At 44.5% G+C, this 24,737-nt stretch overlaps 1 protein-coding gene across 2 annotated transcripts in view; it reads right to left on the bottom strand.

Moving 5' to 3' along the window:
- The window catches only part of LOC133117013 (tumor necrosis factor receptor superfamily member EDAR-like), a 38,986-nt gene that overhangs the window by 4,370 nt on the left and 9,879 nt on the right, over window positions 1–24,737 (bottom strand). For both annotated transcript variants that reach the window (XM_061227072.1, XM_061227071.1), the window contains exons 2-9: window positions 20,658–20,723; window positions 17,103–17,225; window positions 13,324–13,505; window positions 9,287–9,372; window positions 4,842–4,922; window positions 4,225–4,350; window positions 3,813–3,887; window positions 1,020–1,092 (exon numbers count right to left, since the gene is read on the bottom strand). In XM_061227072.1, coding sequence (XP_061083056.1) covers window positions 1,020–1,092; window positions 3,813–3,887; window positions 4,225–4,350; window positions 4,842–4,922; window positions 9,287–9,372; window positions 13,324–13,505; window positions 17,103–17,225; window positions 20,658–20,708 — 797 coding nt within the window. In that variant the 5' untranslated portion in view covers window positions 20,709–20,723. The remainder of the gene's footprint in view (window positions 1–1,019; window positions 1,093–3,812; window positions 3,888–4,224; window positions 4,351–4,841; window positions 4,923–9,286; window positions 9,373–13,323; window positions 13,506–17,102; window positions 17,226–20,657; window positions 20,724–24,737) is intronic.

Here is a 24,737-nt window from a genome sequence, read left to right as displayed (position 1 = left end):
GCTGCACTGTGTAATGCCTGAGCTGATCTCTGTAAATGTATAGCCATGTATGAAATGCACCAGAATGCATTGTTGCAGTTTTCTGTTTGTATGCATTCCTGACATTGTACCTTCGTCTACAGTTTACGTGCCTAAACTGCCTTTATGAAAGTGTGTGTGTCTGTGAGTGCGTGTGTGTGTGTGTGTGTGTGTGTGTGTGTGTGTGTGTGTGTGTGTGTGTGTGTGTGTGTGTGTGTGTGTGTGTGTGAGAGAGAGAGAGAGAGAGAGAGAGAGAGAGAGAGAGAGAGAGAGAGAGAGAGAGAGAGAGAGAGAGAGAGAGAGAGAGAGAGAGAGAGAGAGAGAGAAACAATAGCCCTTCTTTGTGTGTCTTGGGTCAGGTAGAGGAACTGCCAGGGCCAATGACTCTCCGCAGATGTGAAAAAAGGGTTCAGGGCAAAAAGCTGTCATCCTTCAGAACAGTACTGTTTTCACCTGGCGGTTTGGCTGGGACTGCGTGTAATTATCGCGCACTCCATTATGTTTGTGCAAATGAACATCTCCTGTGAAACCCAGGCCTCTGGGCACGTTTGTGTGCCACTACCTCATCCTTCTGAAGCCACATTCTGTTTCAAAATTAAAGTCCTTGAGTGAACTTGTTTTTCCCAGAGTGCTCCCGTCCATAAGGGGTGCTCAAAAAAAGCCCTCCCCAAAACTCCTCGCCTCACCATGGGGGCCAGCAGCTAGAAGATCAACTGCTAGAACTTGTCCTGTGGGTAGACTTAATTACCGGCTCATCCCAAGCAGAAAATCCGATAAAAATCATCTCTTTCAGGTGCTACGTTTCAAGCTGCAACAAGGCGTTACCTGTTCTTCCCCACTTGACACATGCATAACCTTTATCAGCCCCAGTATATAACACCTAGAATAACTCTCTGTTTAAATTACACTCATACCTTTTGGCTATAAAAAAGTATATTATTGGTGCGTGCATGTCGTTTTACAAACAAAATGGCTGCCAGCAATGGCAGTGGAGGACTTACCTTTTCACAGCCTTTGGCGGAGTGGGTTTGAGTTTGTCAAATTCATCCTTTTCCGAGAAGATGACCACGTTTTCTGTCAAGGTTAAAAACACTTTAGAATGTAGTTTCAAATTTGGAATTTGGAGAAAAAAAAAAGTAATCCTAAGCCAAGGAACACAATGTTCACGTCCAACAGGAACCTCAACACTTGTAAGATGTCAACAGCTACTTAAAGGCCAGGAAGTACTCAATTGAGAGCAGTTTTAAACAGGAAAGTTTGCTCCAGCACATTTTGTGAAACAGTCACCAAAATGTGCAGACAGCATGTTATTACTGTGATCTTTCAAAAAAAGAAAAGAAAAAGAAAATAAAAGTATAGGGAACAAGTACTAAGAAGCTGAAAGTGAGTATGCTTCCAACCTGTCTTTCAGAAGCCTGAGTTGGCAATGCTTTCTGAGAATAACTGCTTAAATGAGGTATTACTGCTTAATGTACTCAGAGCAATACCGGTGATGTCGATCACTGTTAATCTCAACTCTGGCTCTGACCCCACTCTATGTCAGACAGACGGAGGGCATTTACATATGCCTGTCTTTCATCTCTACATCTTTAATCTACTTAGCAGTAACTCAGGGCAAAAATACAAACAAACAAAAAGCCCCAATTTTTACTTTTGATCTAGGATCCTCCTTTTCCTGGGGAGAGCAACGCCACAACAGAATCGTGCTTTGATTTTTTACCACAACAGCACTTTGGTCTTTTGACAAGCCACCAACAAAAACTGACTGCACCACACAGCTTCCTGCCCCAGTAAAACCTCTGAGAGTTGGCAGTAAACCCCATGGGAGAGGTTTTAGTGTAGGGGTTTGCCTTTTTGGTTCTGACCCTCACTATACAGAACACAGCTCCTCTCCTAGAATTGTGTGATGTCAGCCACTGCTCGCATCACAGTACAGTTCCCCAGTCTGGCAAATATGGACATGAGACCCCATGAGATTTGCGGGGTCGCCTATTTGACCAGGGTTAGGAGGTGGGGAGTTGTTGCACAATGACACCATATCATTCCAGCAAACTGAAACTATTATTTGTTTATTGTTTCTGGACAATGCTAAACCTAATAATCTAGTCAGCACTGGTAGAGTCTTGATTTGATACTAGATGGGACAGTGGTATTTTATGTAAAAATGTATTGATACATTTTTCGATTGTAATATAGCAGAGGCCACTGGGAGTATGCGTTTCAGCTGAACTGAAGTTAAAGAGAGCAGAGGGACAGTGAATGTTGTCCAAAATAAGAGTGGATGTTGCGGTTTTCAGATGAACCTACAAGACCATTCCAAATCGGGGGGGGGGGGGGGGGGGGAATGGCAAACAAGATTTCTTTCAGTGTTTTTTTCTAAATAGCAGGCATTAAGCTTAATTTACCATTGACAAACATTAAACTATTTTAAAGGACAGATTTTACATTCAGAGACATTTATTTACTCTTTTTGGCACGGATAATTCAATTATTGTCTTTAGCACAGATGTCTTCTCGCAACTGTATCACGCTTAAATGTACAGTAAGTATTTTATGTTGTTTTCACTCATGTTGTAATCCAGCAAACAGTTTAAATGAAGCAATCACTATGTGGTTCAAATGCAGGCTTTAATTTGAGGGTTTTTACATCAATATTGGGTGAACTGTGTAGGAATTACAGCCATTTTTATACATTGTCCCCTTAATTTTAGGGGACCAAAAGTAGTAACCACATAGTAACCACAAAGTGATTGTTATTTCAACTGTTTGTTGTTTGTCTGAAAAGAGAGAAAAAAAAAAGTTTCACTGTCCAAATACTTACGGACTGCATTGTATATTTATATTGAGCTTTTTTGGATTTGTGGGGTTTATTGTTCAAGTGGGTTTATTGTTTCAAATGGATACAGTCGGTCCTTCTGAGTGCCTTCAAGCGGAGAACAGTATCAAAAGGCGTTATCTTTCAACTTCTGACAATTTCTTCTTTTGACTCCGGCAGTAACTGAAGCAGCTGAAAGTTATCGGCCCTCTTTTGTCCTTTTTTTTTTTTCAAGTGAACATAAAAAGCTTAATTTAAAACTATCCTCCAAGGAGACCACTGCTCGGTAGTTTTAGCCAGCGGCGGTCTCCACAGCCTGAGCTAATCATGTCAGTGGTCCGGGCTATGCAGACCGCAGTGCTGTCAGGAAAGCCACAGAACCCAGCTTCAAACACGGAGGGAGAGGCACGGCCACACTGCCGCAGAGCTGCCGCTAACCTTGTGAGTCACTGGCTCACTGCTGGCCCTGTTCTGATTGGTGCCACATGTACCCCTGTGTGTCCCTGAACCCTGACCTGCAGTGATCTGGCCCGCATCACGCGCACACTTCATCCGTCTCACTGACAGAGGCTCGCTGAGCACAGAGCCAGAGAATCACAGCATGATCCCAGAGTCTTTTCATCATCTCAATTCCCTTTCCCTGCTGAAGAGGAGTGAGAGAGTGTGTGTGTGTGAGTGCGTGTGAGTGTGTGTTAGTGTGTGCAGTATGTGTGTGTGTGAGTGTGTGCATGTGTGTGAGTGCGTGTGAGTGCATGTGTGTGTATGTGTTTGAGTGCATGTGTGTGTGAGCACATGTGTGTGCACGTGTGTATGCATGTGCGTGTGCATGTGTGTGTGTGTGTGTGTGAGTGCATGTGTGGGTGTGTGTGTGTGAGTGCATGGGTGTGTGTGTGCATGAGTGCGTGTGTGAGTGTGTGTGTGTGTGTGTGCATGAGTCCGTGTGAGTGTGTGTTAGTGTGTGTGTGTGTGTGTGCCTTACCTTGCACGTCTTTCTTGTCCTCCTGCTTGTTAGTCTGTGCTTCCACTGACTTCAGCACCTGCCCCGGGCAGCAGGCTGTCGACAGAAACACCGTCAGCCCTGCAGGCCCTGTCTAAGAGTGCTAACAGCCTGTGAAAGGACTGCTGTCCTGACAGGGGAAACGTATGTCAATGTTTTTTATTGAGGGTGGATTTGGTGCTCTGAAAGTACCTTACTGTTGGGTGCTTGATTGTTTTTGAGTGTGGATAGATAGATAGATAGATAGATAGATAGATAGATAGGTAGATAGGTAGATAGATAGATAGATAGATAGATAGATAGATAGATCTTTATTTACAAAGCACTTTTCCAAACAGAAGTTACAAAGTGCATATGTTCATAGTGCCAAGTGTGTGCTTGTTTAGAAACTTACCCTGACCACTTGGCTTGGCCTTTAGAATGTAGAACATGATGATGAGCACTATGGCGATTGCCATGATGAAGATGGTCGACATGGCAATAATGAGTGCTGTTGCCAGGTGACCCTGTCCGGATGGATCTTAGACAGGAGAACACACACCTCAGTGACCTCTGTTACTAAGCAACATTCTGGGTTCCTGTGTGACTCAGCTGCTAACAGCATTTGCCAGCTAGGCCCAATAGCTGAGATCTACAGGTTCACATTTGTCCTGAGCAGATTATGACCTCCAGACGCAGGTTGTGACTAGCTAATCGGTCTTGGGTTTGGTGGATTTATGTGTGCCACAGTCCCTCAGAGTATTACTCCATTAGGCCCTCCCAATGATAAACCAGGAGTCTACAAGTTAGCAGCTGTCATTAATGATGCATGTAGCCTTACCCCAAAATATTACGGCCCTATTCTGCTTAGGGGTCATGTGTGAATGAGAGCCAGAGTGGGTTTTCTGGAATAGTGGGAGATACATTTTTTTCAGCATTGCTCATGATGCCTCAGAAATGTGATTATTTATTGTGCGTATATCTAGCAGGTGAATGCAGGTGTATGATATGACCCAGGCTGGCTGACCTCACCTTTGTGTGGCTGTGGGAAGATGGTGGTGGTGGAAGAGACGCTGGTGGCGCCCCCTGCTGACACAGCAGTGGTGCGCATGCCTGTAACCCAGACAACAGCCAGCGTTACAGTGTCTACCAAAACCAGCTTTCTGTAATCCTTCATCAACCAGAATAAGAGTTCTGCCATCTGTTCATCATTCCACTTCAGTGCAATTGGCCAAATGAATAAATTGATCATAATTATGTTCAACATACACAGGCTAAAAATGACATGAAAAAGAATGCAACTTCAAACTACCGACAACAGGCTGAAATACAATGTTCTTAAACTGTATTTAAAATGTTTTTTATTTTCCATATGTTTGGCATAATATAATATAAATGGTGCTCAATGGGCCATGCCCAAATATAATAAAGAACATGAAAGAATATAACATTTTTCCTTATGGCTGGTGCCATGTACAACTAATAACAGGAGGATTGTTGGGCCACTTTTAAACACATAAAACACATTGATAGCTTGATTTATTCAGCCAAACTACACCTAATAATTTTGGCACTTCACATTCTGGACCCAATAAAGCCATGTTGTTACTTATTGAGTGAGTCACAGGATACCAATGCAATCTGCCACTGTGAAGATCACGTAACATCATTAATCAGATTAAACACCATGTCTAACATCGTTTTACATCGGTTTGGCATGATTAAATGCTGAAGCATTCTGTCTGTTGTGTCCAGGAGTTGCCGCTCTAAAAGTGGGCCTGTGCTGTAGTCTCAAACGTCCTGTGCCTCCACAGAGCAGAGAAGACTAATGGATATTTGCCGAATGGTGTTTGTTCTCTGTACAGTGTTAAATTTGAGTTTTGCTTCTCGACGGACGGGAAACGCAAGATGAATGACTTCAACAGCCCGGTGAGTAATGGCCTGTCCAGGCGTGTCCTTAGAAGGGGCCTTTTCAGAAGTTCAGTCTTTTTTTCATAGAGTAGTTTGACTCTACAGCCATGTAAAAAGCCATATCATCAAACCCCCAGCTTTGCCAGGCACCTGACATACAGTGCATACACAGTTGAATTTTGTTCTGCGAGGTCACCTGTGGGCCACCCCCGTAGTGATCCTACTCTTCTCTCTGCATCCAGGCTATTAGCTGGGCGGGAGCTACACTTACACAAACCGGCGTGATCCACAATATGGCCTTCTGCTCTGTTGCTCATTTAGCATAGCTGTGAGCCTAAACAAGCTGCCTTAAGCCCTTGTTAGTGATTATGGGTTCTGTTCTGGCAATCCCCACTGCCACAAACCGATTACTAATGGCATCAGGCATTAAAATGCCTAGTGAAATTCCCTTTGGCTGTCAGTCAGGGTAACCAAAGGCATTAAAACCGGCACAGTTTGATGGATGGCTTGTGCTCTCATAGTAATAAGTAGAAATCAGCCAGTCACTTACTACATACTTAGCATGAATATATAGGCTGCAGTTAAGTCATTGGTTCTTTTTTGATTGTATTTAAAAAAAAAAAAAGACTTAAGTAATGAGTATTATACTGTAACTTCAGCATGTAACATTACAGAGGGTGGTAATATTCGAGGAAAATATGAAACTCGGGCAAAGTATTAAGGTACGTTCAGTGAGCATTGTTGAGAAGGTCAGATGCAACCTAAAGATGCAATACTTGGCTTGATCTGGTTTATCCTTGTTTCCTTTAAAGCAGTTCACCAAATGCTTGGGACTTTGGCACCTGCTTGCCTCTGCTTTGGACTGGTCTGGTTGTTCCAGAGTGCCTTTGCAGGAGTGATTTCTAAGCTTTTATTTTACAGCTGCAGCCATTTGTGTCAGGACGTCTCATTCTACCACTGCTGTTTCCGTTTTGTGCTCTGGTCATTGTTTTTGTGAGAGGCAGTCTTGTTATGGTTATGTGTTGTTCCCCTTCCACCGTTCATGTTACTGTTCAGTGTTACTGTGTGTAACCCCATGCTGTCGGCCTCTCCCTGCCACCTCTCCCCTGTACACAATGTCTTGTACAATGATGCAGTTCAGCTGTGCCACTCATTTAAGAGGGGATGTGTGGCAGGGATACAAGTTGACATGATTTCTACTTTCTTCAACTTGAAATCCCCCCCAAAAAAAGAAAAATCATTCTTTTAAAACAGGAATGATTTGCATAAATATACAGTTATAATAAGGTCCTCTGTCTGCTAGAAAGCACAATGCATGAATACAGTGCAGGATAATATATTGGCATAATATCTGCTCGGGTAAAATTAGAATTATGGAGGGAGGAATATGGTAACTGCTGTTTTTCATAATGATGTCTGCAAACGGAAACGGGTCACTAACCCTCCCTGTTTCTGCCTCCATGCATGTAATTATTTGATTCAAGATTATGAGCTTGTGGAAATTAGCAAGTAACCCAGCAAGTGCTGTCTCGCCTATAGGTCAAACAAGGACTTTCAAGTTTTTTCATTTTCTGTGTTTGATATGTTCAGACTGCAGGCTAATTAGCGTTTAATTGAAGTGCACGCTTTGTCTGCTGGGATTTTTTCAGTCTTTCAGAGGAAAAACTTTAATATGCTGGGCATGTATGTACAGGAATATACACTCTTTGCATAGCTGGTTATTAAAATGGTTCTTGATACACAATTCAGTGTTGGGTTGCATGTATTTAAAATTCATATTTCCAGGCTCTTTCCGAATTGATATTATACATACTCATATGCACAAACAGGCACATGCATTGCGTATTGATTTTTAAAATGAAAAAATGAGGTGTTTGAAACCTAATTCCTGGGATTCTGCACCACCCTCAAATCTGCTAGCCCAGCCACAAATAACATTCACAAAGCGTTCACAAAGGATCTGCTGGTTGTTTAGCCCATCTGATGTGTACTGTACACCCAACCCTTACAACACAGCTGAGACTGAGACAGCATTCAGAAAGTGCTTGGCAGTGCCACTATCCCCATGTAGAGTCACTGCTCTGAAGATCAGTCTTTCACAAATCCTTTTTTGCCCCTTAAATATTTTATGTCCACTCGAAGTTCAGTCGCCGTCTTGAAATGGAAGTCTTGAATAATTAAATTAAACCTTAAAGGCTTTATTGTGTCAGACGGTTCCTTCTCACGTAATTATTGTTAATTTAATGTTTTCTGAATACTGTCTCCAGCGGGAATCCTATGCAAGTGACATTGACCAAATAATGCTGAATAAGTGTTTTAATTAATCACAATTATGGTCCAGGGGGGAATTAGTCTGGAAAAAACTGAGTTCTAATTAATTAATAATTAAAAATGAATAATTTCATTTTTGCAGTTATCAACTTTTCTTTTTTTCCCCAAGTCATATGGTTGTGCCTTTTTACCGACTAAAATAGTTTTCTGATTGGCAGATCCCCTGCCATGTAGTTTTCTTTAGCTTAAACTAGAATAAAATAAAAAAGAATTTATGAAAAATCTTTTCCCCTGTATATTTGTGAAAAGAAGAGCCATTGTAGTTCACCCACTCCTGGCGAGCACAATGACTTGTGACTGCTGTTGATGTCACGCTGTAGAATAGTGGAATGCACTTCATATGCATGTCATTCTACCTCATCAAGGGGATCACTTGGGTGGGCACAATAGCCACAGGTTACTGCCACGGATTGGTTTTCTTCTGTTTTCACTTTTGAAAACTAAACCAAGGTTCTGTCATTGCACAGTAACCTGTGGCTATTTTGCCCACCCAAGCAGTTGCCTCGACAGAGGAAGAATTTGTCTAGGCAGAGTTGTTCTTTTTTTTACTCAGCCTTTCACACCTGGAGTAATGTCCACAGTTGTGAGGATTTAAAAAGCAACGTGGGCGTATGCGCTCCTTTGGCCCTCTGACCCTGGGTGTGCTGCAGGGCTGTAGGGCCCGGGTTTGCGTCACAGAGAGGGTGCAGCTGGGGCCCCTGACCTGTGGCCCTTAGTATGCGATGCTAATCTGTGTGACGGCCATGTTATGGATAACAGCCAAAGACAGAAAATAAATATTCTAATATTCATCGAACCCTAATATTCATCGAACCCGTAGACAATGGGTTCCAGAAGCTAGAAACTGGTTTTATTGATCTGCAGCATCATTAAGGTTTTTCCTGTTAAATGGTTTTTGCAGAGGGTTTGAGAGGAGTGGTTCTGGTTTGATTCTGGTTAGTGCAGAGTTGGGGAAATAACACTGCACTGACACTGCACTTGATCAGATATGTAGTGTAGTATATGCTCTCTGCAAGACCCTATCTCACATGATAGGCTCCAGTCCCCTTGAAGAGTAAATTAATCTTAAAAAGAAAATTGCAGTAGGATCGAGTGAGCAATGTGCAAAAACTTTGTTAGAAATTTCTTTAGGAGTAAAATATATAAATAATATATTTTTTAATTAATTGGATTCTGACTGCTCTATTAGAATATGGGGTAAAGGCAGTACGTCAGTACGCAGTACGCAGACTTACACTCTTTGGTGTTCCTGGGGGCATTCTGGCAGGAGTGACACACCATCCCGTAGATATTCTGTGGTCGGTTCTCCAGGATATAGTATCTGTTTGGGAAAACACAAGAGCACTGGAGTCAATACATATTGCCCAGAGCTAGGGCACTCACACATTCGCACACACGCACTCACACATAATTCAAAAGAAGGGCTGCTATTTTGAGATGGATGAACATTTCTGACTGGTGTCAGCAACGCTCTGTTTGATGTGTTGGGCTGGGGTTCGAGTAGGCTGAGGGTCAAGCCTCCATCGCTCAAACAGGAAACTCCGGATCTTACTAGAAAAAGAACATGGATATTAATGACCCCCTTTCGTTTTTGATTTAATGGTTCAGTTTTACTGCACACCAGTCCTGGTAGTCTGGAAAAGGCAGTGATAAGCCTTCCAAAGTGATAATGGTGCAAGTATTTTTTTCTGCTGTTTCTGGGGACCTCGTAAAACCACAGGTGCAGATTTCAGGGTCCGGATTTATGTGGTGACAAACAGCAAAGCCATGACTGCTGCTGATTGTTGGGGCTGTGGTTTTTACACGCCCGTCCCCTGGTAGCTTCGTCTTCATTAGCCCAATGCGAATCACCTTTTCCACTGCACGCCTCCCACACAACTATGGAAACTCTTACACAATTGAGCTTGAATAAGAATGTTTATTCGCTTTCCCTGGCTGAACTGTGGCTGAAGGTTCGCAGCCTTCAACCCTGATATGGTGGAGCGGATGGAAATAAAACATCGTTTTTTTTGTTTATGCCTTGCAGGCACAGTCCTGAAATGAATTAATCATGCACCAGGAACTTGTTCTTTTTCCGAAGAAGTGTGATGCGTGGCCTGGTGAAGCTTTTCTCAGCTTCCATATCTCCTCCATTACCAAGGTGCCGTGAAGATGGGACTGATTACACGAAGACAGGTATGAAATGCGCAGGCAGACACCGCAGAGACAACAGTGCAGAGCCACAAGACTGAGCAGCAGCAGCAGACCAGGAGCCTGCAGTGGAGGTGGGGGGTTGGGGGGGGTGTTTCTGTTCTTAAACTGTGATTGGGGGAGCAGTCAAAGCAAGTGTTTCTACACGCAGGGCGGGGCAGGACAAACGGCCTCTCCAGTGTTAAGAAATCCCCCTTTAAGTCGCTAAGACACTGACCTTTCATGTATAAATGCTTTTAAGAGGATAGGTTTTGCTCACCTTGAAAGGAGAAGACCTGCTGTTGTGTGTTCTTCAGCAGAGCCAGAAGTGGATAGTGTATGTGTTAGAGAGTCATGTGCTTTCCCCATGTAGCAGACCTGCTCCTTGCCCCTAAATGCTGCAATCACTATTGAGGGGTTTTGTGCCAAAACCACAAGAATATTCCATAGCAAGGAATGCATATGGTGCTAAAATGACACAGCTATCCCTGGCAGACCATGCTAATGAGTGCCTCCACGCTCTGTGTACAGGGCTGTTCTCGGCTGCTTTGGCTCCTATTTTTGTTGGCCTGCAAATACAATCTTGAAAAATTTAGACATTACACTCGGAAATTGGGATAATTTGCAGGGATAAACATATCACACAATTGACACATACAGTATATATGCATGAACTGTATATTTTTGTAAGCAACCCCTAATGTTTGTCATATTGAATTGAAATAAATATTTTAAAACCAACCTGGGAAAGAAACCAAAAATAATCAACCTTCAGAAACCAAATGGTGCCCAGTTAATGTATTATATTGTTATATATTCTCCATATTGTGCATGGAGAGTCCTGGAAATGTCGGGGGAAATTGAGTCGGTGGGAACAGATTCAGCCTAAATTCGTACTTTGACCTTAAATTTGCTGAATTAATTCATGAGCAAGTTACATTTTTATTTAAATCTACATAAATAAAGGCATCTGGGTCCTCATTTAGCCAAAGTGCTGTGTGGTCTGACCTCAACTGATCTTCCTGAATTACTGTCATTTATTGAAAAAAATAAAAAATAAATAAAAAGTAATTCAAATGAATACCTCAGTTGAAGGCCAGAGCACGTTTAGTTTGAGTTTTGGCTGTTCGTTCCAAACTGGAAAAAACAAAATCTCTTCCCAAAGAATGTACAGCATAGACAGCTGCAGATATATATCACTGTAACTGAACCATTGGGTTGTTGAAAGCTTCCTTAATCAACTGATTAGCGTTGTTTTCAGCAAAGGCAACTTGAAGAATGACGGATGTGTGCAAAGCAGACTCTCCATGTGAAACTGGCCCAATAACATTGTAGAAAAACAGTTATAATTGAACCTCGTTGTGATCCAGATGATTTCACCATGAGTTAAACCATATCCAGTTGTTTTTCCAGCACGTATCAGAAACATCCCTTCATCACAGTGAGTAAACTCAAAGCCTGAGAATCACTCCGTTCTTTTTCCTCCATGATGAAGTATTTACTCTGAGTATTTGTCGCCTGAGTCCAGGCGGCTGAGCTTGGCTGTAGGTGATCGTGGTTAGATTTTAGTTTTATGTAGTCCCTGGATTGTGGACCCCTGTTGTGGACCCTTATTTCAAGGTTTTTCCAAATGTTCTGGTTCAAGAAATCACTGAAAATGTTTTACTAGGTTACTAGGGACCCCCCACAGCACCTTCAAAGCCCCCCTGTTGAAAACCCCATGCCCTAATTGATCAATGAGTTCATGTTCGATCTCTGGCACTAGAGCGGGGATCTAATAACAGGCCTTTGTATATTTACAGCTGAGCTGAATTAGCTGCAGGTCCTGCTCTGTGATTGGCTGAGACACAGCGGGTCCTCTACCACACTCTCTCTGGAGACAGAGTCACTCGTCACACCTGCAATGACTTAGAGTACAGTATGTCCACTATTGTTTCCATGTTTCCCCTTGAACAGGCTGGCGGACGGTGTAATTTAAGACGGCACTGCAACCGCTTGTGGGCAGGTTTGTGGTGCTGCTTGTGAGGCCTGAAGTGATTTTGGTTCTGAGTTCTGACGGGTTCTGACAAGGCGGTCACCCATCAGTGCCATGGGGCCATCCTGACAGACATCTGCAGTGGAATAGGCCTCAAGTCACAACTCCGCTCACGACCACCCTTTAACACACTCCATCGATCAGTCTCTCACTTTCATCACTAATTCAATCTCCTCACTGCACTCCCATCACTCTTTTATCCCTTCTCTTTTCTCCCTCTCCCTCTACCACTTCCTCTTCCCATTCTTCCTTAATCAAGCTCTACTTTACCATTCTCTCTCTATTGCTGCCCCTCTACCTCTCTTCTCCACTGGTCTCTTCTGATAAATTATTCTGTCCAGAATCCACCATCAGAACAGACCGTTCGTGTGTCAGCCAGCGGACTCTCCAAAGGGCCGCTATGGGAGTGTGATATGCTTGTGTTCCCTGCCTATAGCTAATCAGGATAAACATAGTTATTCTCATGTGCTTAATTGGGCTTCACCTGGGCTTTCTTATATTGACGTTTCCCACTTAAAGACCATTCCTGCTCAGTGACAAACAGGGAGTTCTGCTCAGTCAGTGAGAGCCTGAATGTGAATGCTCCGTACTGCCTTTTTACTGCACGGCCGAGGTTTTGGGTCGACTCAGTGCTGCTGGCTCAGTGTGGCTCTGACTAAGACCTTGTGCATTATCTTGTGTCTGTACAGCTTTGGGGAGGTGTAATACGAATGCTCTGTGGTGGAAGTGTGGTGCAGTGGTGAGGGAGATGAGCTGTTTTAGCAGAGTAAGTTAGACATTAACCCTGAGTCTGTGTAAGCCGTGTAAGTCTGACTAAAGTATGCTAAGCACACATATCCAGAAAAGCAACAGCCTACATAATGTGGCAAATATTGTTTTTATGACTGAGGTCATGTGTTCTGTCATTAGTACCATATAAATATGGAGGGGGTGTGAACGTCTTACACAGTCATTATTGGGGTCTTGAGGGGATTCTCAATGAACATGGTTTATGACATAGACATTACTGGACCTGGATAAGTACATGTCATTACACGGGCGTTATTCGGGGTCGGAGGGTTCGCCTACCCAGGAAGGCAGGGGCCACACTCTGCGTCGCTGTCGGCCGTTCCCGGGGTCAGCACGGCGGCCCGGTACAGCGAGTCACAGTCCTTGTGCCGTCGGCAGATCTCGTACCTGCCCTTGGAGAACTTCCCCGCCGGGCACGGCACACAGCCGTAGTCCTCGTCTCGGGTTCCGTAGCCGCAGTTCTGGGAACGAGACGGCGAGGTCACACAGCAGAACCACAACACCACTGCTTGACCCACCGTACATTGACTGCATTGGTATGGACTCTCTGAGGCCACACTGAGCCAGCAGCACTGAGTCGACCCAAAACCTCCGCCGCGCAGTAAAAAGGCAGTACGGAGCATTCACATTCACACTCTCTCTGAGGAGAACTCCCTGTTTGTCACTGAGCAGAAATGGCCTTTAGTGGGCCGTATTGTGACAAATAACTTGGATTTTCCAGTTGGTTTCTGCTATTTCTGTCAATATACTATGTTCAAATAACAATGATAATAATAGTTATACGTGTAAAAAGAGAGGCACAGAATGAGTCCTTTATTGTGGACATATTTCTGTGACCACTGCCTCCTTTCCTGCTATTCTCAGATTGGCTGCACTGATTGAAACCAGATACACTCCAGATTTCAGACTCTCATAAGTGCCTTCAAAATGTGTCATGTCTTTAATAAATGTGTGGCAAGCAAGCAAGCCAGCCAAAAAATAAATAAACGAATCACATTAAGCATCACTCTGTAATTATGGCCATTTTTGAAATGCCAAGTCCCAATAGGATTTTACCATCTTTGGTTGTTTAATCTATGGTTCTAACCAGAGTAATAACTGAACTCAATACAGAAAATCACAAGCAGGGTATAATTACCCACTAGATTCTGTTTTGATGAGAATAAAAACCCCATTTTCCCACAAAATGGTTCTCCTAGTTATAATTGTGCATATAACTTCTCACTAAACTTTTAGTGACTCTCTGTAGAACTTAACTATACAGTGTTCCACATATCATGGGTCTGCCCCTGGCAGTAATTAATTGAATGAGTTTCTTAATTACGAGTATTTCAATGCTGCGATATGGCAGAACACAAGTCTATGTTCTGTGCCCTAAAGTATGGAACCCGGTTCTGTGCCCTAAAGTATGGAACCCGGGTGCGATCAATCCGCTGCTCTCTCTTAAATACAGAAGATGAAGATGAAACGTGATTGGCTACAGCACGCCGCTCAAACATGACCGTTTTCCGTGGGGGTCTATTAATTCCCATATGGCACTCCTTAAAGATAACCTTCTCTTCATTTTGTCTCAAACGTCTTTCAACTTCAACTCCCAGCATAATTTCACTAAGTCCCTGGGATAATAACCCCTCCCCAGACCACCCTACCCCCCACAGTGTACATAAGGCACAAATCTCTTTGAGTGAAGCCCAAAAAAACAGCCTCACTTTTATCTGCTTGTATCAGTGGGACACAGTAGGTTCATTTAAGCCATCAGAGGGCCAACTTTGGACCAAATGAAAATAATACTCCACAGATTTCATCTGTTTTCTCTTCTGTATTTTCATGCAGAGATTTTATGATAAAAGTTCCATAAATATATTTTCAGGTCATGTCAGAACTTCTTTTGTTACCAAGGTGAATGCTACACTCCTATGTGTGCTCCTATATGCTTATTAACAACAGTCTCAAGTGTGGCAGAAAAGAAGACATTGAAGACATTGTTGTCTTTAATTCAGTCCTGGGTGAAATATGTAAATACTTTGGATTCAAATACTTTTCTGTGCTCGATTGATCTTGACTGGTGCAACTGAGCAAACACAGAGGACCAGAAGAGGCGTTAGTACTTTTTTATAGGTTCCAGTGCACCAGATAAGCTCAGTAAAATGTAGATAAGTATTTTAATCCAATTTAAAATGAGTCCAAAAAGAATTTTAAAACATTAATGTATTTCGATAGATTGTGGTCATCCAGCATGATTTTTTCAGAATTCTTTACAAATAGAATCCTGTGATAAATGCAATATGAAATTGTCATTTTTGGAGAGGCTACAAGGTTGCTTGTATAATGACACTATATTCACTGGTAGAAGGATGTGTGTGCCCTTTGTAACACACCTCTGCACATGAAAGGGGTGGTAAGGATGGCATTAGTCACTCACTGCCGCTTTGCCTCTACCTCCCAGCTATACCCAGAGATGAAAACCTCCACCTGCTCTTTCATTTATATTGCCTTTCACTGTGACAGGAGCATTTGATCTTCAGGCAGCTTGGATATACACTTTAAATGTGTCAAACCTGCTCACAGGAAGTAATGAGTCAGGCCTGCTCAGTTTTAGTCCTGTATGGCACCTGAAGTTTGTGCACCTCCAGCTCCATCGGTGGTGGCAGTATCAGCGTTATAACTACAGTTATAAAGGTTAATGTCTAAAATGTCTTATTTAGAAAGAAGTGATTTAAGAAATTGGCGACACGGATGGTGCAGTGGGTAGCACTGCTGCCTCACAGCAAGGAGGTCCTGGGTTCTCCCTGTGTTCGTGTGGGTTTCCTCCGGGTACTCTGGTTTCCTCCCACAGGTCAAAGACATGCAGGTTCGGCTGATTGGAGAGTCTAAATCGCCCGTAGGTATGAGTGTGTGAGTGAATGGTGTGTGTGCCCTGCGATGGACTGGCGACCTGTCCAGGGTGTATTCCTGCCTTTCGCCCAATGTATGCTGGGATAGGCTCCAGCCCCCCTGCGACCCTGTTCAGGATAAGCGGGTTAGGATTGATTGAATGAATGAATGACTTAAAAAATCCTATGGTGTTGTTGTGCAGTACATCCATCCATCCATCCATTATCTGAACCCGCTTATCCTGATCAGGGTCGCAGGGGGGCTGGAGCCTATCCCAGCATACATTGGGCGAAAGGCAGGAATACACCCTGGACAGGTCGCCAGTCCATCGCAGGGCACACACACCATTCACTCACACACTCATACCTACGGGCAATTTAGACTCTCCAATCAGCCTAACGTGCATGTCTTTGGACTGTGGGAGGAAACCAGAGTACCCGGAGGAAACCCACGCAGACACGGGGAGAACATGCAAACTCCGCACAGAGAGGCCCCGGCCGACGGGGATACGAACCCAGGACCTCCTTGCTGTGAGGCGGCAGTGCTACCCACTGCACCATCCGTGCCGCCCCTGTGCAGTACATACAAAGCTGTAATGTTGTCAAATTAAGTTTTTATCATTGTATAACTCACAATTTAGTTCATTTTTGTACATTACATAAATACAGAATGTATTTTTTTTGAGTTAGAGAATTAAGTTGTACTTGCAATTTGTATTTCACCTGAAAGCCAAACAAACCCACAAACAGACTCAGTGCCCATTGCTTAAACCTTCTCCCCCTAGTGGTGTCAGAGGTAATATGCAGGACAATTGACTAATCACTGTAATACAAGTCTCCCGGAACAGACTCAGGGCAAACTGTGTGGCTGGATTTTGGCAGGGGGGAGAGGGCAAGCAAGAGGAGCTGGTGCACCCTGGGACTGTCTCCATCGGCCACGGCTCAGTGCGCTGGAAAACACTTCGGCCTCGGTGGAGAAAGCTTGTGAACCAAAACTGTTGTTTTGGGACTGTGTTTGATTAGTCATTTCATGTTTTTTCCCCCAATATGGAATAATAAGTAGCGTGAGAGTTGAACCTCTGTGCATTCTGGCAAAGATTAAGTTAAGATGTGTTGCGGATGGCATATGCGTGTGTGGTATGTGTATGTGAACACGCGTGTGGCAGGCGTGCGGAAGGCGGGCACCATGTAGGGCTCCTGGCCTGGTTGACACCGTGGGCAGGCCTTGCAGCTCCCACTGGTCTGGTTATAGAACTCATTCTCCCCACAGCTGGAGTACTCCGCCCCCAACAACGGCAGACCGGACACCTGGGAGAGCAGAGGGAGAGAGGAGGAGGGACAGGGAGAGCCGTGAACGTGAGAATGTGCAAGGAGAGAGAAAACAGAGGTGGAAGATGGATGAGAGAAGGGAAAGATGGAGGGCGTGAGCGAAGATGTGTGACAGAGGGGTGGAGAGGAGAGGGAGAGGAAGGAGAGATAATTACAGAAAAGGGGAGAGAGGGATGGGGCGAGGGGAAAGGGAGAATGGGGAAACGTAATGAATAGCGTAAATCATCTTTAATTGCTCGACGTGTAATGCGAGATCAGCGCGGGAGAGAAATATTCACTCTGAATGAGCTTACTTAGATTTTTATTGGCTACCGTTGAGTATAAATCAGAAATATAGAATGTAGGAATAAAAAAAGGCACAGAAACACTCACACACACACACACACACACACACACACACACGCCATATTTCCCTGGAGATGGTCTGGCGGGAGTGGTTGGTGGTTGGCTGATTTAAAGCTTGTAATTGATTTTCCGAGTGTCTGCTGGTTTTGCGGAGGGTTGCGTCAGTGCGGTTCTAAGCAGGACCAGCTGGGTACAGTGGAATGGGGCATCGCTCACGCTTAGCGACACGCTCTACTCTATGTCCACAGTCCTCACCACCCAGGACCCAGAACAGAGCCCAGAACAGAACTCAAACCAGCACAATGTAGGCCCCACCCTGCTGACCGCAGTCTGGCACTATGGACAGAGCCACACAACCCACTGGCTTCCTCTTAAACTCACTCACTCTCTCTCACTCTCACTCTCACTCTCACTCTCACTCTCACTCTCACTCTCACTCTCACTCTCACTCTCACTCTCACTCTCACTCTCACTCTCACTCTCACTCACATTCAAGCTGCTTTTTGTTTCTTTTCAGATCTGGTGCCTCTGCTATCTCAAATATGTTTATCAGTTTGTCAGTTTATCAGTTATGTGTCTGGCCTTCACATGAATCAGCAAATTCCCCAAACTCTTTTCCCCCAACATTCCTTTAGTCCAAAATCCAAAATCTGTGTGTTTGTGGGGAACTGAACTGATATATGTGTGTTTGTGGGGAACTGAACTGATATATGTGTGTTTGTGGGGAACTGAACTGATATATGTGTGTTTGTGGGGAACTGGACTGATATATGTGTGTGTGTTTGTGGGGGACTACATGTAAACTGACATGTGCGTTTGTGGGGAACTGAAGTCATAGGCATGTGTTTGTGGGGAACTAAACTGGTGCATGTGTGTTTCAGTGGAACTAAACCAATATGTGTGGTTCAGTGGAACTAAACCAATATGTGTGGTTCAGTGGAACTAAACTGGTATGTGTACGTTTGATGGGAACTATACTGGTTTGTTTGTGTTTCTGAGGAACTGAACTGGTTTGTGTGCGTTTCTGTGGAACTGAACTGGTTTTTGTGTGTTTCTGTGGAACTGAACTGGTTTGTGTGTTTCTGTGAAACTGAACTGGTTTGTGTGTGTTTCTGTGGAACTGAACTGGTCTGTGTGTTTGTGGAGAATGAGTGAGGAAGCCAAAGCCACAATAGAACACCCTTAGATCCCTTCAAGCTGTCAGGTGGGTACATTATGTCCTGGTATAAACACAATAACGCATGTGCTGAAAGATAGAATACACACAAATGCTGGATGAACAACCTAAAATAAATGAAAGTCAATTCAGAAGAAGCAAAATAACAACAAGCAATAAAGTAACCGGGCAAAAATACAAAAAACTTCAAAGTGCAGTACACCAAACAAGGGAAGACATGGGTCCAGATTTTTAGCAATGAGTTCAAGCACTGCATTACTTGTGTGTTCCATTATTTATTCAATTTTAAATGCCAAGCCGCTGTTGATCAGTGCAGTGTTGTGCAGTGTGCCGTGCAGTGTTGTGCAGTGCAGTGTGTTGTACAGTGTGCTCTGCAGTGTGTCGTACAGTGTGTTGTGCAGTGTGCTCTACAGTGTGTTGTGCAGTGTGTTGTACAGTGCAGTGTTGCACAGTGTGTTGTGGGGTGCAGTGTTCTGCAGTGTGTGGTGCAGTGTTGCACAGTGCAATGTGTTGTGCAGTGCAGTGTTGTGCAGTGTTTTGTGCAGTGCAGTGTTTTGTGCAGTGCATTGTGGGGGGAGTGTGTTGTGCAGTTTGTTGTATTGTGCAGTGTTGTGTAGTTTTGCTCAGTTTGTTGTGCAGTGTGTTGTGCAGTGTGCTCTACAGTGTGTTGTGCAGTGTGTTGTATAGTGTGCTCTACAGTGTGTTGTGTAGTGTTGTTGTGTAGTTTTGCTCAGTTTGTTGTGCAGTGTGTTGTGCAGTGTGCTCTACAGTGTGTTGTGCAGTGTGTTGTATAGTGTGCTCTACAGTGTGTTGTGCAGTGTGTTGTACAGTGCAGTGTTGCACAGTGTGTTGTGGGGTGCAGTGTTCTGCAGTGTTTGGTGCAGTGTTGCACAGTGCAATGTGTTGTGCAGTGCAGTGTTGTGCAGTGTTTTGTGCAGTGCAGTGTGTTGTGCAGTGCATTGTGGGGGGAGTGTGTTGTGCAGTGTTGTGTAGTTTTGCTCAGTTTGTTGTGCAGTGTGTTGTGCACTGTGCTCTGCAGTGTGTTGTGCAGTGTGTTGTACAGTGTGCTCTGCAGTGTGTCGTACAGTGTGTTGTATAGTGTGCTCTACAGTGTGTTGTGCAGTGTGTTGTACAGTGCAGTGTTGCACAGTGTGTTGTGGGGTGCAGTGTTCTGCAGTGTTTGGTGCAGTGTTGCACAGTGCAATGTGTTGTGCAGTGCAGTGTTGTGCAGTGTTTTGTGCAGTGCAGTGTGTTGTGCAGTGCATTGTGGGGGGAGTGTGTTGTGCAGTGTTGTGTAGTTTTGCTCAGTTTGTTGTGCAGTGTGTTGTGCAGTGTTGTGTGTTGTGTTGTGCAGTGTGTTGGTGCAGTGTTTTGTGCGCTGTGTTGTGTGGTGCAGTGTTGTGTAGTGTGTGGTGCTGTTTGTTGTGTTGTGCAGTGTGTTGTGGGGTGCAGTGTTGTATAGTGTTGTGTAGTGTGTTGTGCAGTGTTGTGGGGTGCTGTGTGTTGTGTCGTGTTCTGGCTGGCCAAAGAGGAGCCCTGTCCCCTGTAGGTTTTTAAGTGGAGTAAGGCCTGGGGATTTGGCACTGGTGCATTAGCTGCACATGTCCTCTGGCTGATATGCACCTGACTCTAATCCAAGGCCTGCGGGAGGAGGGAGGAAAGGGTATAATTAACAGAGCGTTAAATTAACTACCGACAGCCACGCCAGCAGATTTGTCAAGTCGATATCTAAAAAGCAAAGGGGTGGATGGAGGCTAAAGTTGAAACATGTCAGGGTTATTGCATCAGTGTCCTTTCGTCCAGAAGTGTAGCTGTGCCCTTGCCCCTGAACAGCTGGGTGACACTGTGTGTCCTGTGGATAAGGGAGGCGAGGTCAGTGTGGAACTCACCAGCAGAAAGGAGAGGAGGCGGGGGCATCCGGGTCTCTCTCTCTGGACCATGGCCCTTTCTTCCCCCTGGGAGGGAGAGGAGAGGGGCTGAATTAGGGAAGAGTGCTGGGTCTGGGAGGGAGAGGAGAGTGGCTGAATTAGGGCTGAGTGCTGGGTTTGGGAGGGAGAGGGGCTGAATTAGGGATGAGTGCTGGGTCTGGGAGGGAGAGGAGAGTGGCTGAATTAGGGCTGAGTGCTGGGTGTGGGAGGGAGTGGAGAGGGGCTGAATTAGGGATGGGTGCTGGGTCTGGGAGGGAGAGGAGAGTGGCTGAATTAGGGCTGAGTGCTGGGGTCTGGGGGGGAGAGGAGAGGGGCTGAATTAGGGATGAGAGCTGGGTGTGGGAGGGAGAGGGGCTGAATTAGGGCTGAGTGCTAGGTGTGGGAGGGAGAGGAGAGGGGCTGAATTAGGGATGAGTGCTGGGTGTGGGAGGGAGAGGAGAGGGGCTGAATTAGGGATGAGTGCTGGGTGTGGGCGTGTAGGGGTACACTCCCCACAGTTCAGCCAGTTCACCGCCAGGGCTGTTACACACCACCCACTCACGTCTGCAATGGGGGACTCCAAACGTCCTGTTTGTGTGTGAGTGAGTGTGTGTGTGAATGTGTGTGTTGTGAGTGTGTGTGTGTGTGTGCGTGCGTGTCAGTGAGTGTGAGTGTGTGTGTCAGTCAGTGTGTGTGTGTGTGTGTGTGTGTGTGTGTGTGTGTGTGTGTGTGCAAAGCCATGACAAGCTCAGAATTCAGTGTTGTTGAGAATTAGGTGTTGACTCAATATGAGCAGCAGTGTAAATGGGTGTAATTGAGGGCCTCCCCATTGGGTAGCCTGATGCTGTGTAAACTGGCTTGGAATCCCATACACACTGTGAATTTAACACCCCAATGGTTATGATGCCAGCCCAGCACATAATTCAAAAGCATGCACATGAAATGCTAGTTTATGGGGCAATAGGAAGCTTCTTACATTAATGCAGTTTGCCCCTGCAGCCCAGTGGAGGAATTTTATAATGGGCTTCCAAAACCATAATTGACTTGGAAGCGAACAAAGACATTAAAGGAATTTCATCCATCCACACATCACAGCTGCTTGGGAGAAGACAGGGAAGTGTGGTGGTGTTACATGTTTACAGTCACATTCCTCTCAGTCACACTCATGTTACGGGTTTACAGTCACATTCCTCTCAGTCACACATGTTACGGGTTTACAGTCACATTCCTCTCAGTCACACTCATGTTACGGGTTTACAGTCACATTCCTCTCAGTCACACTCATGTTACGGGTTTACAGTCACATTCCTCTCAGTCACACTCATGTAGGAATGTGGGCCAAGCACATCTCTATGCATCACACAAATGAAGGAGGGAATGGTGAAGGAAGCATCGGAAAGAGGTGAAATATGTGACGAGTTGTAGGGATAAATCAGACCAATTCTTTACACTGGCTATCTCCTTCCTCATTGTCATAGGAGTGGTTATGAAGACTACATTTCCCAACAACCCATGGATATGATCAATATACAAATAATGTCTCCTGCAGAGACTAGATAATACTATTTTATTGAAGCCTCATTTTATAGTAATACACCCAACAGAAATGTATTTATTCACCATGAATCTGAAAGCTTGTATTTCTTTCTAATTGTCTAAGCCAACTGCTGTCATATTACAGGATCATTTTTCATTTGCCTTGGCGAGAACATTCAGGACTGTAACGTAAACAACGACAAGTACTTGAAAATCGTCCTTCCCCTTTCTCTCACTTAAAAATGGAAAATATCAGATCACAGTAAATTGCTCACTTTTTTCAAGAGAAATGTGTGTAGTTCAGAGCATAAAGCCAGACTTAATTATGTTTATAGCAACACACACCTAGACTATGTCAGGAGGATTTACCCCCCCCCCCCCCCCATTCCTGTTCTTTTTACCGGCAGGACACTAGCTATTATTGGATGAGCCCTAGGAATATAATGACAGTGTGCTGAAAAAAAAACTACCTGGGAGGGTAAATTGTGCTTGTTTGTATTTGAGTGTGTGCTTGTGTGCGAGTGTTAGTGTGTGCTTGTGTGTGAGTGTGAGTGTGAGTGTGTGTCAAATAAGGTACAGGTAACTAAATATTTGTGGCAAGTAATTCAGTGCTAAAGTAGAAATCATCTTTCATATTTTAAATGGGAAATGTCTTCCAGAGGTAAGGCTATGTTTTTGTGAATGTATGTTAAGTGTATACATATACAGAGAGAACAGTAATCATGACATGACAAATCAGGATTTGGCAGAACAAGGCAGTTGCAGATCATTTGGAAATAATATCATCAGACACTTTCAACTTCGGGTAGAACTGAATCTGTGTAAGTGAATGATGTCAGCACGGCAGCTTGCTAAGTAGCGGAGACAGAAAGGGAGTAAGAGGCTCTTGCTAAAATGCCTTTTAGAACAAACCAGTCATCATCTGTCAATCTTGAAGCTCGGCAAGGGAGGAGCCACTAAGCCAAGGGCATAATTAGCATCGCTTACGATTGTGATTATGATGTCATTAGTAATAATCATAATAATAATAATCATCATCATCATCATCATTCTAAACCTTCAATATTTTTTACTCAGTACTCTCTGTGAGTTTTGTTCCTTCAGCAGTCAGAGCAATAGGACTGAATTGAGGACAATGCTCCTTTGATAGCGGTTAGCGCTGCCTGGAGGCGTCGTGGGGGCGTAAGTGCTGTTGAAGGAGGTGCAGTAGTCCCTCACCTGCCTGCACAGAGCTTGGATGTCAGCAGTCCCATGAGAGGGCTGAATAAAAACATCTTATCAAAACACTCTAATGAACCCACATACTGTAACGGACACAGCTCCGCCTGCATGTTTATGATGGGAGCAGTTCCTCTGCGGTAAGGCACACTACGCTCGGAGTGAAAGCCAATGAGCAGCTGCTGAATGCATGGCTGGAACACCCTTCCGCGCGCACACACACACACACACCCCAACGTGCATGCACACACACACCAACATGCGCACACACACATACACACATACACCAACACGCGTGCACACACACACACACACACACTGTTTTAACTACTGTACCTATCAAGGAGGTTCCCTGAGTAATTTGGCGGAAGAGTAATTATATTACGTGTCTGTGTTTTCTTCTAGCAATGTTTAACAAGGAGTAGTTGAAAGTATGAAGCTGGTATCTCATATACAAAATATGTATACATATCATATACTAAATATATTTATTAATGTTTGGATTTATTACATTTACAGTATATTTCTGTTCTGCTATCGAGAGAGCGAGAGAGCGAGCGAGCGAGCGAGAGAGCGAGAGCGAGAGCGAGAGCGAGAGCGAGAGCGAGAGCGAGAGCGAGAGCGAGAGCGAGAGCGAGAGCGAGAGAGAGAGAGAGAGAGAGAGAGAGAGAGAGAGAGAGAGAGAGAGAGCGAGCGAGAGCGAGAGCGAGAGCGAGAGCGAGAGAGAGAGAGAGAGAGAGAGAGAGAGAGAGAGAGAGAGAGAGAGAGAGAGCGAGAGCGAGAGCGAGAGCGAGAGAGAGAGAGAGAGAGAGAGAGAGAGAGAGAGAGAGAGAGCGAGAGCGAGAGAGAGCGAGAGAGAGAGAGAGAGATGCATTGTATAACATCAAATAAGTTGAGCAGTAACTTTGATCAAGATGGTCAGCATATTGCTGTGATTCAAAACAGGCTGACTGGCATCTGAAGGCATTACCCAATAGCTCTCTGGGTAATATGCATTTACTGTAGTGACCACACATTACAAGCCCTGCAGCAAACTGCTAGGCCTCCTTATAACAGCCTTCTAAAACCTGTGATAGCTTTATTTGAAAAGTGAATGTAACATCAGTTTCTGCCATCTTTTCTTTAAGCAAGTGTTCCCAGCCCTGCTTCCATGAGCCCTCTCTGATCGGAGTCGTCTTGAAGTCATTTCCCGCGAGTTATATAACGCATTTATCTTTTTACCATATATCTAGATAAAGAGGCCTGCTCTGCACTTAGACTGTCAGAGCAGGATGAGTTATGCCAGGCTTGTGTTGAGTAGTTATTACT

This window comes from Conger conger, chromosome 17, assembly GCF_963514075.1.
Source record: "Conger conger chromosome 17, fConCon1.1, whole genome shotgun sequence".
NCBI lineage: Eukaryota > Metazoa > Chordata > Actinopteri > Anguilliformes > Congridae > Conger > Conger conger.
Note: the sequence above shows the minus strand (reverse complement) of the source record. Positions and strands in the feature narration are given on the sequence as shown.